The sequence below is a fragment of the Bubalus bubalis genome, chromosome 18 (assembly GCF_019923935.1).
Source record: "Bubalus bubalis isolate 160015118507 breed Murrah chromosome 18, NDDB_SH_1, whole genome shotgun sequence".
NCBI lineage: Eukaryota > Metazoa > Chordata > Mammalia > Artiodactyla > Bovidae > Bubalus > Bubalus bubalis.
This window is the reverse complement of record NC_059174.1, coordinates 55906142-55921422: the sequence shown is the minus strand read 5'-3', so window position 1 is coordinate 55921422 and position 15281 is coordinate 55906142. Positions and strand designations below refer to the sequence as shown.

Below are 15281 nucleotides of genomic sequence, written 5' to 3'. Positions count from 1 at the left end.
ATTAAAACAATTAACAGATTCTGGAAACCTGGAATCAGGGAAAACGGAGAGGCGGGTTTTGCTAGTTTTATAAATCATCTCTCAAACTTCCTCTAAGGATTGGAGACAAGCATGGACACAGCTTTTCTATCTGCCTCCTAGGAGTGTCCATCTGAAAAGACTGATGGCCAAACTCACATGGGTCTTGTTGGAACAGAAAACCAAAACTCTCTCTTGGTTTCTGCTCCTTCCTTCTTCCCTGAATCCCTGAAGGGAAAGCAAAGTCTGAAAGTTGACTAACATGTAAAACATCACTCATTTGAGTTCTCTTGTTATTCATTCTTTTTCAGTCAAATCTCTTGATCTTTTTTTGGGGGGTGGACCATATGACATCTACAATTAACTTCATAGCTTCCTTTTGACTATTCATATGCTCATTTATTTTGCTGGTCTGATTGCATAAAGTACTATCACCAAAACAGTATTTCACAGCAGTGTTGTCAGGGGGCATCCTTGTTTCATTTCTGATTAAGCTGGAGTGTTTTATCGCTTGGTGCGAAGCTGGTTTGAAATAACAATCCCTCAGTCACTAACTGGAAACACTATTGTGAGGCTGTTAGTCCTGATGTATCTGAGCAGACAACTCAGGTTCAGAAACAATGAAGGGATGCACAGAGCTCCGGGGACAGGGCCGGGGGAAGCGCGTCCTCACCGTCTTTCCAGATCTCTGCCGTCAGCCGGTCTGTGCTCTGGTGGAGCAGGGTTGCGACGTTGTCATTCAGAGGGTCCATGTTTTTCATCAGCCACTCGTTGGCCTTGTAGTCGACCTGAATGAGATCGGGCAGAGGAGGGTGGTGCGGGAGCGGACTGAGGCTCTTCAGATTTCCCAAGGAGCCTCCCAGAAGCTCTGAAAACCCCCAGTTGGGGTGGGGGTGGGGTGGGGGGGCGGAGAGCGTGCTCACGAGCGCGCTGGCGCCACCTTGTGTCTCTCTCCTGAACTTCACCCACCCGCCGCCTGGCTCTTCTACCCTTTCTGCCTTTCCCTTGGGAGAACTCTGGCCCCGCCTCCATGACCTCACCCACTATCATCACTTCTTTCCTTATTTTTGCAGGCACACTCTTCCTCAAACGTGCAAGCTCCTTTCCACCTCAGGATCTGGACACCTGCCGTTCCCACCCCCTGTGGCTCGCCCCCCGCAGAGTTTCACAGGACCGGCTCCTTCGCCAGGGAATCACAATCTTGGACCACCACGAGTCTCTGCCTGTGCCCTCCTGCCCCACCCTCCGGGGTGGCTCCCAGAGGCCAGGGTCTGAGTCTGAGTCAGAGTCCAGCACAGCACTGGGCACGCGGGAAATCTTAAAAAGTATGTGGGAAACAACTGAGTTCTGGGACAGGACACACGGGTCTCCTGCCACTCAGCCCTGGGGTATGTGGTTCCCTCAGCCTGAAGACCACCCCTCTCCACACGTCCTTCACCAGCTAAGTGTTACTCATCATTTAGACCAGGGGTTGCCAGATAGCCCCGGTCCGCAGGCCAAATTCAGCCTGCCACCTCCTTTTGTGAATAAAGTTTTATTGGAATACAGCCTTTATTTACGTGTGAACTTGTGGCTTCTTCTGTGCTATGATGGCAGAACTGAGTAGTTGTGCCAGAGACTGCTCCACAAAGCTGAAACTAGTGGCAGAAAAAGTTTGCTGATCCTTTAGTTATTTATTTGGCTGCACAGGCTCTTAGTTGTGGTGTGTGGGATCTAGTTCCCAGACCAGGGAACAAACCCCAGCTCCCTGAATTGGGAATGCAGGGTCTTAGCCACTGGACCACCAGGGAAGTCCCTGACCTTTGATTTAGAGCTCGATCAAGCATCAGTCTCCTCTGCGAGACCTTCCTTGGCTTTCCTCCTCTGGACTTTGATACTCTCTCTGTAGCTGCCTCCGTTAAGGCACTCATGAGCAGTTTATCCCAAGGGTCTGTATTAGTCTCCCTCCCAGATAAGGAATTTTGTGAGGACAGAATGATGTCTGATGTAGGTCCCCAGCTTTGCTCAGCACAGGGCTGAGCACCCAAAAGGCATATGTTGGCCAAATGAATGAATAAAATGCACTGAATTCTCCACCTGGTGAACTTCTATTCATCCCTCAAAACCTACTGCAAATATCCCCGCCTTGAGGAAGGCTTTGCTGACTTCATCAGACAGAGTCCTCACTCTGGGCCCCTGGCCTGGCTGTGACTTTTCCCAATGGACACCAGGTGGCTCCTGCCTACCCCTTGCATCCTCCCTTCATCCTCACTCCCACCCACGTGCCTCAAGGCTGCCCCACCACTCCCTGTTCCCTACCTTGCCCGCATAATGCAGGACACTGAAGTCGGCTTGATCCCGAAGGTGCCTTGGCCTCTGGAATTTGGGGTGACCACCCTGCTCCTGGGCTACCTTCTCCACAAAGGACTTGTCCGTGGCTTTTGGGAACCAGCACTCCTCATCTAGCAGAGCCAGGAGTCCGGGGGGGTTGGCCTGACCATTGAGAGAGCAGGGAGAAGCCTTAAGTCAGATCCCCCAAAACTGGACACTTAGGTTGCTGCTAATTTTTAGCTCTTGTGCCACTTGGGACCTACTAGCAAACAGGAGAACAACTATCACCGTTCTAGCTGTCAATCAGCCCTTGACTGGAGCAGGGCTGCTGGTAGGCACATTCTGGGTTCCGATCATCTAGCGGTCACACAGATCTAGACCGTTTTCCCCATTTAACTGATGGAGAAGTCCAAGGCCTGGAGAGGGGAGGGGCTGGACCAAGGCGACAAGGAAGGCAGAGGAGATGCGGGTGAGGGGCGGGGGTGGGGCGGGAGGAGCCGTGCGCTCACCGGCCGCTCGATGAGGTCGATGCAGGGCTGCAGATCGAGGCCGAAGTCGAGGAAGGTCCAGGGGATGCCCTCGCGCTGGTACTCCTCTTGCTCCAGCACGAACATCGTGTGGTTGAATAGCTGCTGCAGCTTCTCATTGGTGTAATTGATACAGAGCTGCTCGAAGGAGTTCAGCTGCAGTGGGGAAGGGACGCATGAGAGAGAGGGGCGGGGACCCAGCGGGGGTGGATAGAAACCCAGGAAGAGGGGACAGGGACCCAGGGAGAGGGGGACAGGGACCCGGAGTGGGGACAGAGGCCAGAGAAAGGGGGACAGAGACCAGGGAGAAGGGGACAGGGACCCAGGGAGAGGGGGACAGGGACCCAGAGAGGGGACAGAGGCCCGAGAGAGGGGCACAGAGATCAGAGAGGAGGTCAAAGACCAGAGAGAGAGGGGGACAGGGACCAGAGAGAGGGGGATGGGGACCCGGGAGAGGGGGACAGGGACCCAGAGAAGGGGAGCCAGGCCAACGTGGTGGAGCCCTCCCAGCCCCCACCAGACACAAAGAGCAGACCTGGAAGATCTCAAAGCCCGCGATGTCCAGGATGCCCAAGAAGGAGGCGCCCTGCCGGGGGCTGCGGTCCAGGGCTCTGTTGAGACGCAGGACTAGCCAGCGGAAGAGGCGCTCGTAGGTGGCCTTGGCCAGCGCCTCCAGCGCAAAGTCAGCCTGCGGGGTGGGGCGCACAGTGAGGACTGGGCCTGCCCGTCAGCGGCCCCGGTCCTGAGCCCTGGGGGCTGGCGAGGGGACTCTGGGTGCAGACGCTGCCATGTAGTGGGTCATCAAGAGTGATGACATTAACACTGGTGGACCGTTACTGAAGGCCTACTGTGTGCCAGGCCCTGTATGAGGTGCTTGGGGGCTCATTAGTTCATGACTCCTCCACCCAACGCTTGAACCAATTTCCACTGTAAAACAGGGAAGAGAGTGGGGTCTGGGGCCTAACACCAAGGTTGGAATCCTAGCTCTGCCACTTAAAGGCTGTGACCTGAGGCATGCGAATAAACCTCTGTGCCGCAGATTCTTCATCCGCTCTTTCACTGAGAGTGGAACCTGGGTCAGTGTGACACTCAGTCTCCTGTTCCCCCACTGTGCCAGCACCTTGAGTGCACTTGAGGGTCAGGCTGAGGCTGTAGCCCAGAATTGGATTCTGAAAATAGCTGGTCCGTGTTCACCTCTCCCCACCCCCCTGCACCACCTGTGTGCGTGCCGCTATCACCGCTCCCCTAGACTTTGACAGTGGCCTCCTCCTGTCTCTCTGCTTCCACCGGTGTCCCCTGGAGCCAATTCTCCACATAGTAGACAAGGCAGTTTTTATAAAAGACAAACTGAATCAAACTGGTCCCTGGCTTACATCCTCACTGGCCTCCTAAAGCACTTTGAAGAAAACTCACCTCCTTACTGTAGCCCTTAAGACCTTGGATAATCTGTCCCCTTCCAACCTCTCTGGCTGCAGCTTCTGTCACCCTCTCCCCAACTCTCTAGCCTCACTGATCTCCTTAGTGTTCCCAACTCACCAAGCTTGTTCCACCTTCAGGGCCTTTACACATGCTATTCCCTTTGTCTTAAACCATCCAAGCCTCAATTCAAATATCACCCCCTCTGAGAAGGCTTTCTTGACCACCTGAACTCCCTCCTGCATAGAAAGCCTCCCTGTTTCTTCTATTATCTGATTCCTTACTACCCTGAGCTCTCTGAAGGCATGGTCCTTGTTTCCACGACTGCTCTTATGCTAACACCTAGACAAGAGTCCGTAATTGAACAGATATTCAGCCAAAGTTTGCCGAGTGAGTGAGAAAGAACAGGCATAAGCTGTTTAAAAATCCAGGACTCTCCCTGTACCCACCGCCCCCAGCCTTGCCCACCTGTTCCTTGGTCTGTGCTTTCTGGACGTAGTCCCGGCCAACTTTGATGCGAGGGGTGAGCAGGGCACGGGAGAAATCCGTCACCCCCAGGCCCAGGAGGCGGCAGAGCTTCTGCGCAGCTGAGGGCAAGAGGCACCAAGATGGGGTCAGCACTGGGAGGTGGGGACAGCGAGGAGTGGGGGAGAGGGTGCGACCTCCCCAGCTGTTGGTGGGACTCCAGCCTTTCCCACTAGAGGCATTAGGGGTCCTAAAAGTGTGTGTTTTTTGGCCTAACAATTCTCCTCCTGGGACCCCAAGTTGGCAGAAATAAACCTGGAGGTGAGTAAAGGCTGGACTAAGAGGGTGTCCATCACGGTGTTATTTACAATAGAGAAAACCAGGAAGCAACCTGAATGCCCAATGGTTGGGGATTGGTTAAAGAGTCAGGGTCCATCCATTTGAACGAGTGTTCTGCAGCCACTAAGTATTATTATTATAAATAATTATTTAATAAGTAAATGATAATTATAAATTGTTATGTGGTACACTTAAGCCATGTACATTTCATGATATGTATGTTTCACTTCAAGTTCAAGAAAGAATTCTAAACAAATGTTGGACGCCAGTAAATGATACCCATGCTGAAGGGTCTTTATCAGTATCTGCAACTTTGAAATGTGCCAGGAAAAAAAGACAAGTGAACAGAGGACGGAAAGATAGTCGATGAAGCAAATGTGGTAAAATGTCAATGGTAGAATATTGGTGGTGGATCCGAGTGTTTGGTATAAAATTCCTTGAACTTTTCTGTATGTTGGAAAGTGTCTCAATAAGATGTTGGGGGGACAGCTCTTGGAATAAGAATCCATTGAGGTGGCCAAACCCAAAAGAAATCTTTAAAAATTCATTGATCTTCCTTACTTCTGTAGGAAAAATAATTGCCAAAATGTTAACGGCTCTTTTGGCAGAAGATGGAGGCAGGACTGTGCAGGAAGTTGTGTTTCTTCTTTTGCCTCTGAATTAAAATGATCGTTAAGAAGTGTTTCGAAGCTTCTATCACTTGCATCATGGGAAGTTAGCTACTACAAATACTCAGCACCAGCAAAAAGGAAATACACCTAGGAGGAGTTTTTCCAGCAGTGGTTATTTCTGAGAGGTGATGAAGATTTAAATCTGTCTCTCTCTCTGCAATTGCAATTTCTAATTCATCTGCAGTGATTTTGCCTTATCCAAGAATATCTTTAAATGGAAAAAAAAAAAAAGCACAAAAACCCAAACCCAGCACAGAGTACCACACTGCCAGTAACAGGATGGCCTATCAGGGTTCTAAGCCCTCCATGTGAACTTTTCCTAAGGGTTGTTTTTTTTTTGTTGTTTTTTTTTATGTGAACCATTTTAAAAAGTCTTTGTTGACCCCAATTTGTAAACCAAATGAATGAATGAGTTCATTCCGCACACCTGCTGGGTGTGTGAACCCACCACATGTCACAGGAATAGCTCAGATCAATGACACTATCAGAGATGCTCCTTCCGGATTTCCCTAGTGGTCCAGTGGTTAGGACTCTGAGCTTCCACTGCAAGGGGTGCAGGTTTGATCCCTGGTTCAGAATTAAGATCCTGAATACTGCATGGCTCCGTATTGATATTGGTATACATCCCACCACCACGAAAAAAAAAAAAGAGAGAGAGAGGAATGCCCATTCCTTCATATGCTCTGTGTTGCACAGCTTTTGAAAATGAGCCCATAGGGTTTCATAATCAGGACAGCAAGCTCTTCCCATCCCAAGGGGAAGGGGGTGTCAAGCACGATTCCATTTCTGTGATAATTATCTCCACATTGATATAGACATAGAACAAAGCCCAGAGAGAGCTGCCCCAAAATGTGAGCAGTAATTATGGGTAATTTCCCTGCCTTTATCCTTCGCTGTCTTGTCAGAGTTTCTTTCCCATCCAGATTGTATTATTTTATAATAAAGAAGCAGAGCTATTTTCATTTTGATAAAAAAAGGAATATCAACTATACTTCTGCTTTTGAAAGGCAGAAAAAAAAAAAAAAGCAAAGCACAGAGGCCAGGAGGAGACATGCCCAGCGCTAACGGTGGTTCTCTGGGAGGGGCGGAGATGATGGGGGACCCTGCCCACCCCCTCTTTGGCACACTAGTGTTGTTCACATTTTCAGCAGAGCTCACACTCTGTATAATCAAGTAAAGAGTGGAAGGTGTTTTTCAGTAAAGATTCAGCCAAGGGCAGGAAATCAGGGCGGGCCTGGGGGGAGGCAGCTCTGTATGAGGGTGGGTAGCGGGCCAGTGGTGGTACCTGTGTTGTCAGGCATGGAGGCTTGGTCAGTGTTCCGTTCTCTCTTCAGGACGATGTTGCCAAACTGGAGAACGGCCGAGACCATCCGCAGCATGGCTAAGGGGCAGCAGAGAGAGAGGTCACGACACATGGAGGAGGGTACGAACTAGTCCCTCAGAAACCCAGCAGAGACAACGAGGATGTGCCGCATAGCCCAAGGACTTTACTCAGTCTCTTGTAATAACCTATCATGGAAAAGCATCTGAAAAGGGATATATACACATATAACTGAATCACTGTGCTGTACATTGGAAACTAACACATAATACATCAGCTAAACTTCAACTCCTCAATTGCAAAAGGAAAATTTTAAAAATGAATCTAGCTTAAAACCTTATGTCAAATTACACCTCCACCTGACTCCAGGCAGGTCTTAAAATACCTGAATGGATAAATGAATTCTGTATTTTACAGACGTGCGTCCATGCTAAGTCGCTTCAGTCGTGTCCGAGTCTTTGTGACCCTATCAACTATAGCCCACCAGGCTCCTCTGTCCATGGGATTCTCCAGGCAAGAATGCTGGAGTGGGTTGCCATTCCCTTCTCCAGGAGATTTTATATACGAGGTTTGCTTTATTGCCATTTGGTGTCTGCTCATATCTGTTTTGGGCTTCCCTGGTGGCCCAGCGGTGAAGAATCCACCTGTAATGCAGGAACCACAGGAGACACAGGTTCAATCCCTAGGTCAGGAATATCCTCTGGAGGAGGGCATGACAACCCACTCCAGTGTTCTTGCCTGGAGAATCCCATCGACAGAGGAGCCTGGCGGGCTATGCACACTCGTCCATTTTATAAAGTTATGTATATAAGATTTATATATAAAAAACTATATATATATACACACACACACATATATATGTATATGTCACTCTGGTGTACAGTGGAAATTAACACAACATTGTGAATCAACTATATTTCAATAAAAAAAAGTTAAAGACACCTTATCTAATATATATAGCATTGATCACATTGAGCTCACAACCAACATTCACTATAACTGGAACCTGAAGGAAGCTTTTCTTACACACCTATTTTCTCTGTACCCAGCATCACAGTCTTCTTGCTCCTAGCGACGCCGGATGGCATTAAGCACTATGCTTGGGGGAGCATTTCAAACAGTGAAATCGCCAACCAAAAGCATCCCCAAAGTGAAAAACGTGGCACTCAGTAGGTTGCAGAAAGGATACTGGTTTGCAGTATGAGCTAGAACAAGAAAGCGGAATGCAGCCCCCGGGACCTCGGTTGGGTGCACCCTGGGCAGCTCAAAACTTTCACTCCTCTATGAATGACCCCAAGGACCACACAAACACCAGGACTGTTGGCTTGGGGGTTACAAATAACTGCCGTGTGTAGCTGATTTCTCCAACTCGGACGTTGTAAAAGATGGATTGTATTTGCATGTCTGTGAAGAGGAGCCTGGCTGGCTACGGTCCACGGGGTCGCCAAAAGTCGGACACGACTGAAACGACTTAGCACTCACGCACCAAAGGGGCTAGACATCTCGCCATAAGTGGGCAATGCTGCCCCCTAGAGGACATCCTGGGAACGTGCAGGGGTTGGTTGGCACAGGGATGGGCGCCACCCCAGCAACATATTGGGGTGTTTCTGGACATCACAGAGGCTGCGCGGGTGGGCACCAGACGTGATGCAGAAGCCTGTCTGTATCACAAAGAGATGTCCACATCCTGAGTGATTTCGAAACGTCCCAGTGGACATTCGTGTCTATGAATAATGGTTTCAAATGCTCTGAGACTAATCCGAGCTGCTTTACATATACGCACGAAAGTGTTTTGTCTGGTTTTAATACCCAGTGCATTTTCCAAGAGGGTAGTCACTGTGGTCTTTGGTTTTGTTCAGAACTTGATCTAGATTTGGTCAGGACCTCCCTAGTGATCCAGTGGTTGAGACTGGTGCTTCCAATGCAAGCGGTCTGGGTTCAACCCCTGGTTGGGGAACTACGGTCCCACATGCTGCCAAGCAACTGAGCTCTTGCACCACAACTAGAGAATCCAGGGGGCACAACGAAAGATCCACATGACTCAAAGATCCCAAGTGCTTCAACTAAGACCTAATGCAGCCAAATAAATAATTTTTAAAAAGGAAAGTGCACAGAGTCTGTGGGTCTGCTTGCTCCAAATTCAAGAGGGCAAGAGGAGAAGGGGGCGACAGAGGATGAGAGGATTGGATGGCATCGCTGACTCAATGGACATGAGTTTGAACAAACTCAGGGAGATAGTGAAGGATAGGGAAGCCTGATATGCTGTAGTCCATGGAGTCGCAAAGAGTCGGACATGACTGAGCAACTGAACAGCAACAACAAAATAACTCCATGCTGTTAGATGCCAGGTTACAGGGGTTTCTAGTGACCGGAAGGAGCTTGTGGGGACTTCAGGTGCTGATCATACAGGGTGTCACTTGCAGAAACTTTCCCAAGCTGGGTGCTTCAGTGCCAAGCTCACTTTTTGGCGTCTGTGCTACATAAGCTCCTGCACAATGTTTACTTAGCAGAAAAGCGTGGTGGGAGGTGGAAAGGGCAGGGAACTCTTCTGGGAGACCCGTGCCAAAAACGCGTAACCTGAATCTAATCAAGAGAAAGTGCTCCCACACTGAGGAAACAACTAGCCTTTAATCTCCCAAAGTGTCAAGGTCGCAAAAGATAGAGAAAAATTCAGGACCAGTTCCAGATGGATGAAGAGTAAAGTGTGACAGCTAGATGCAACGTGTGTGATCTTGGACTGGGGAAGTGTGCATGTGCGTAACAAAAACTTTTTTTTTTTTTTTTTTTTTTTGCTATAAAAGACATTACTGGGACAGTTGGCATAAGGTCTGTGAAAAAAAAAATTTTTTTTTTTTTTGCCATAAAGGACATTACTGGGACAGTTGGCATAAGGTCTGTGGATTAGATAAACAGTACCCATACTGCCAATGTTAATTTCCTAATGATGACCCTGCTGCGTTTGTGTCAGAGAATGTTCTTGGGCAGTCTGCACTGACAGATTCAGGGGGTGGTGAGATGAATAATGTCCCCACCCCAAGTGTCCACGGCCTGAATCCCACGAATGTTACCTCAAAGGGAGAAACAGACTTAACCGACGTGATGAAACTGAGGGTCTCAAGACAGGAGATTAGTCTTGCATTATCCAGGTGGGTCCTAAATGTAACGGGAAGGTCCTTCTAAGAGGGAGGCCGATGGGGCAGGCCACGTGAGCAGCGGTTAGAGTGATGTTCTTTGTTTCTGTTTTCCCTTTTTTGGCCCGGCCAGACAGCTTGAGATATCTTAGTTCCTCGACCAGGGATGGAGCCTGGGCCCCAGAAATGAAAGCACTAAGTCCTAACCACTAGACGGCCAGGGAATTTCCTAGAGCAACGCATTTTGAAGATGGATGAAGAGGCCACGAGCTAAGGCATGTGGGTGGCCTCTGGAGGCCGAGAAAGACAAGAAAACAAATCTCCCCGGAGCCTCCAGAAGGGACCGGCTCTGCTGACACCTTGATTTTAACCAGTCAGATTGATTTTCAACTTCTGACCAGGGGAGGGAAGTACTTCTGGTCAGGGAGTAAACGTGTTATTATGAGCCACGACATCTGTGGTCTTTTGTGTCAGCGGCCATCAGAAGCTAACACGAGGGGTGAAGAGGGCCCCGGGCAACACCCCTACTCTCGAACGACTCAGAACAAGTAATTAGAAAGACAGACGAGCATAAAGTAGACGTAGCAAGGTGGTGACATTTGAGAAGTATGGGAGAAGGCACGCAATGTTTTTGTGGACTCTCCACTACTTTTCTGTAAACCTGAAATTATTCAAAATAAAGAGGGTTTTAAAAAATCCCCGAAGGACTTCCTTGGTGGTCCAGTGGCTAAGACTGATTTCTAGTTGGGGACCTAGATTTCTAGCTGATTTCTAGTTGGGGACCTAGATTTCCAGTTGGGGACCTAGACCCCACATGCCACAAGTAAGACCCGGTACGGCCAAATAAATAAATATTCTTTAAAATCTCTGAAAACAGAAGTGGAGAGGGTGGTGGTCACTGGCTTGACAGCTTCAAGAAGCCTTGCTCTGGAGGACACACAAGAAACTGCTAACCAAGGTGGCCTCCTGGGAGCCCAGGACACTGGAACGATCACATACCTTTAATTTTTTTTTTTTTTAATTTCATACCCTTTCAAATGTGAGACCTAGTCTGGAAAACAAAATCACTGCTGAGAAAAGACTCAGTTTCTGGAATTAGGCAGTGAGATTGCACTGATGATCACACAGCCTTGGGAATATAGTATTAATACAAATACTGAGCTGTGTACTTGACAATGATGAATTTTACTGGTATGTGAATTCTAGCCCTCAAAGAAAAAAGGAAAAAGGCTTGGTAGAGTTTGTGGGACACGCCAGGATGTGCAACAAATATTCATTTTTCCACCGAGGTCATAACTCTTTGTCTATCGGTTCCTTATTCATCTTCTAACTGCTTCTAAGCCCTCCATCAATGTGTTCATGAATGAACTTCAGCTTGCCACTTTACGGGGCAAGAATCCCCTCCACAATCATCACTACCTCTGGGATTCAATCTAGTCCCTTGTCAGGATCCTTGGTACACCCTGTCCCCAACCCTCCCACCCGCTCCAGCCCAGGGTCCCCTCAGTCCAACCAGCCAAGCCAACCACGCTCTCGACATGCAACACTCTTTTGCCCCCAGGCTTTTGCCCTGGGACTTCCCTCACCCTACAGGCCTTCCAGGCCCATACAGTCCACGGAATTCTCCGGGCTAGGATACTGGAGTGGGTAGCTGTTCCCTTCTCCAGGGGATCTTCCCAACCCAGGGATCGAACCCAGATCTCCCGCATTGCAGGCAGATTCTTTATGAGCTGAGCTATCAGGGAAGCCCAGTAGTACCATCAGCTGCTGCTGCTGCTAAGTCGCTTCAGTAGTGTCCGACTCTGTGCAACCCCATAGAAGGCAGCCCACCAGGCTCCCCCGTCCCTGGGATCCTCCAGGCAAGAACACTGGAGTGGGTTGTCATTTCCTTCTCCAATGCATGAAAGTGAAAAGTGAAAGTGAAGTCACTCAGTCGTGTCTGACTCTTCGCGACCCCATGGACTGCAGCCCACCAGGCTCCTCCATCCATGGGATTTCCAGGCAAGAGTACTGGAGTGGGGCGCCATCACCTTCTCTGAGTAGTACCATCTCAGTTCAGCTCAGTCGTGTCCGACTCTATGTGACCCCATGAATCGCAGCACGCCAGGCCTCTCTGTCCATCACCAGCTCCCGGAGTTCACTCAAACTCACGTCTATCAAGTCAGTGATGCCATCCAGCCATCTCATCCTCTGTCATCCCCTTTTCCACCTGCCCCCGATCCCTCCCAGCATCAGAGTCTTTTCCAATGAGTCAACTCTTCCCATGAGGTGGCCAAAGTACTGGAGTTTCAGCTTTAGCATCATTCCTTCCAAAGAACACCCAGGGCTGATCTCCTTTAGAATGGACTGGTTGGATCTCCTTGCAGTCCAAGGGACTCTCAAGAGTCTTCTCCAACACCACAGTTCAAAAGCATCAATTCTTCGGCCCTCAGCTTTCTTCACAGTCCAACTCTCACATCCATACATGACTACTGGAAAAACCATAGCCTTGACTAGACGGACCTTTGTTGGCAAAGCAATGTCTCTGCTTTTCAATATGCTATCTAGGTTGGTCATAACTTTCCTTCCAAGGAGTAAGCGTCTTTTAATTTCAGGGCTGCAGTCACCATCTGCAGTGATTTTGGAGCCTCCAAAAATAAAGTCTGATACTGTTTCCACTGTTTCCCCATCTATTTGCCATGAAGTGATGGGACCAGATGCCATGATCTTCGTTTTCTGAATGTTGAGCTTTAAGCCAACTTTTTCACTCTCCTCTTTCACTTTCAAGAGGCTTTTTAGTTCCTCTTCACTTTCTGCAATAAGGGTGGTGTCATCTGCATATCTGAGGTTATTGATATTTCTCCCCGCAATCTTGATTCCAGCTTGTGCTTCTTCCAGCCCAGCGTTTCTCATGATGTACTCTGCATATAAGTTAAATAAGCAGGGTGACAACATACAGCCTTGACGTACTCCTTTTCCTATTCGGAACCAGTCTGTTGTTCCATGTCCAGTTCTAACTGTTGCTTCCTGACCTGCTTAATTCCTGCGGATCAACGGGGCTCAGCCAAGCGCCGCCCCCTCCAGGGGCTGCCCCGCCCCTTCCAAGACACCACACCCCGCCTCTCCAGCCCCTTTGCCGCCACAGTCACCGCACCATGCACCCTCCAGGGGTCACTCTTCCACTGGATCAACTTTAATCTATTTGTGTCATTTGATGCTCCCTGGGGGTCTCAGCGCTCCAGGGGGCAGAGGCTTGTTCTGTTTTGGCCACGCTTCCTTTCCCCCAGTGCCTGCAGAGATGCGGCCCAAAGATTCCATCAGATGTCCAATGAATGAAGAATGAATGAATACACGACAAAGGGTTAACGAGTGGAGGTGTTCTCTGGCTGTGTGATCTTGGGCAAGCCGATGGCCTCCTGGACCTCGGGTTCCATCCCCTCCCCCTGCAGCACAGTGGGCGGGGTGGGGCTGGGGTCAGGGGGCTGGCCAGACGGGGACAGCCAAGAATCCCGGAAACACTGGGAGGTTTTGCGGGGCAGGGAGCAGAGAGACACCTCCCAAAAGATAAATACATGAGGACATCTCCTGACGGACAAGGCCACCATCAACTGAATGATCATTCATCCTTAACGTCAGGCCCGACTCAGACTCGCGTTCCCCCAGTGGCCTTTAAATGGCCTTTCACGGTTGGCTTAGCAACCTGCGTAGGTGCAGAGCACCTGGTGAACCTGACGCCTGAGGGGTTGGCAGTCAGCGCTCGCTGGTGACTTCAGCCCAGCCGACCGCAAGCAAGCCCCGGCCTGCGAGGGTAGGGGCGTGGGGCTGGCGATGCTCTGACGGCCTCACGTGAGCGCGAGCCCGCCTCTCTGCATGTCAGGCTCCCTGCGCAACCTCCCCGGTGGCATTGACCGCGCCAGTGTGGACGGGAAGTCGGGGGTGGGGTGGAGGGCTTCCCTCCACCGGCCTCCAGTGCTCTCTGCCCTGGGCCTCCCGAGGGTGACCCAGAGGCACACACCTGCCTCTCTGGGAGCGGATCAGGGGCTGGCTTTGGAGTCAAACTGGGTTCCAACCACCTCCTGGTCAACTGTACTGACTAGGACGGACACCCCACTTCCCTGGACCTGTCTCCTTTTTCGTTTTTGTCTTTTGGCCGAATTGTGAGGCTTGTAGGATCTTAGTTGCCAGATCAGAGATAGAACCCAGGGCCATCCCAAACCTACGAGTCCTAACCACTGGACTGCCAGGGTTATGTGTGTCTGTCTCCTCTTTTGTCCAAAGGAGTCTAGAGAAAAAAATAAAACCGCCTGACCCCACTCCTTGGAAGGGAGATACAAAATCACACTGTTACGAGACCCCAGCCACCTGCCACACCAGCAGAAGCAAAAAAGGCGACAACACTGGCTGCCGGCATCCGCGTCGGGAACAGGTGCGACAGAGGCAGGGTCTGGAAACTAGCGCCCCCTTATGGGCGGCGGCGAGGTCGATTCAGCACGATTCTAAAAACAGCGGCTATTTCCCCAGCGGTCCAGTGGTTAGAATCTCGGCTTCCAATGCAGCGGCCGCGGGTTCCATCCCTGGTCGAGGAGATAAGATCCCACATGCCGCGGGGCGCCACCAAAAAAAAAAAACCAGTCGGGGGAAGAAAAATGGCGGTGACGGGATGGAGATTAGAGTTGAAGACCAAGAAGCCATGAGCAGGTAATTGTTGGTGCCTGGGGATTCATGACCTCCAGGGGCTGGTGGTAGAAACTGGCAGGAAGACTGCAAAGGGGCCCACGTTATCTTCTTGGGTCACTGAAAATGTTCTAAATTGATTTTGGTGATGGCTGCACAACTCTGTGAAGCTAAAAGCCACTGACTCATACACTTTAAATAGGTGAATGTTTTGGTATATGAATGATATTTCAAACAGTCGTTAAATGTCCTGCTAAGCTGGGTAAAATTTAAAAATGGCACTTCTCCTTGGACTCAGAATTTCGTTGCTAAGAACTGATGCTGCAGTTCTGTTCACCTGTGAGCACAGAGACCTACTTCTAAGGATGTTCTTGGAACTTCCCTGGTGGCCCAGTGGTTAAGAATCCATCTGTCAATGCAGGGGACACGG

At 49.9% G+C, this 15281-nt stretch overlaps 1 protein-coding gene across 7 annotated transcripts in view; it reads right to left on the bottom strand.

Moving 5' to 3' along the window:
- The window catches only part of MYH14 (myosin heavy chain 14), a 91654-nt gene that overhangs the window by 41601 nt on the left and 34772 nt on the right, over positions 1-15281 (bottom strand). For all 7 annotated transcript variants that reach the window (XM_025270025.3, XM_044931354.2, XM_044931357.2 and 4 more), the window contains 6 exons: positions 7032-7127; positions 4740-4858; positions 3391-3543; positions 2838-3011; positions 2317-2490; positions 692-806 (listed from right to left, as the gene is read on the bottom strand). In XM_025270025.3, coding sequence (XP_025125810.2) covers positions 692-806; positions 2317-2490; positions 2838-3011; positions 3391-3543; positions 4740-4858; positions 7032-7127 — 831 coding nt within the window. The remainder of the gene's footprint in view (positions 1-691; positions 807-2316; positions 2491-2837; positions 3012-3390; positions 3544-4739; positions 4859-7031; positions 7128-15281) is intronic.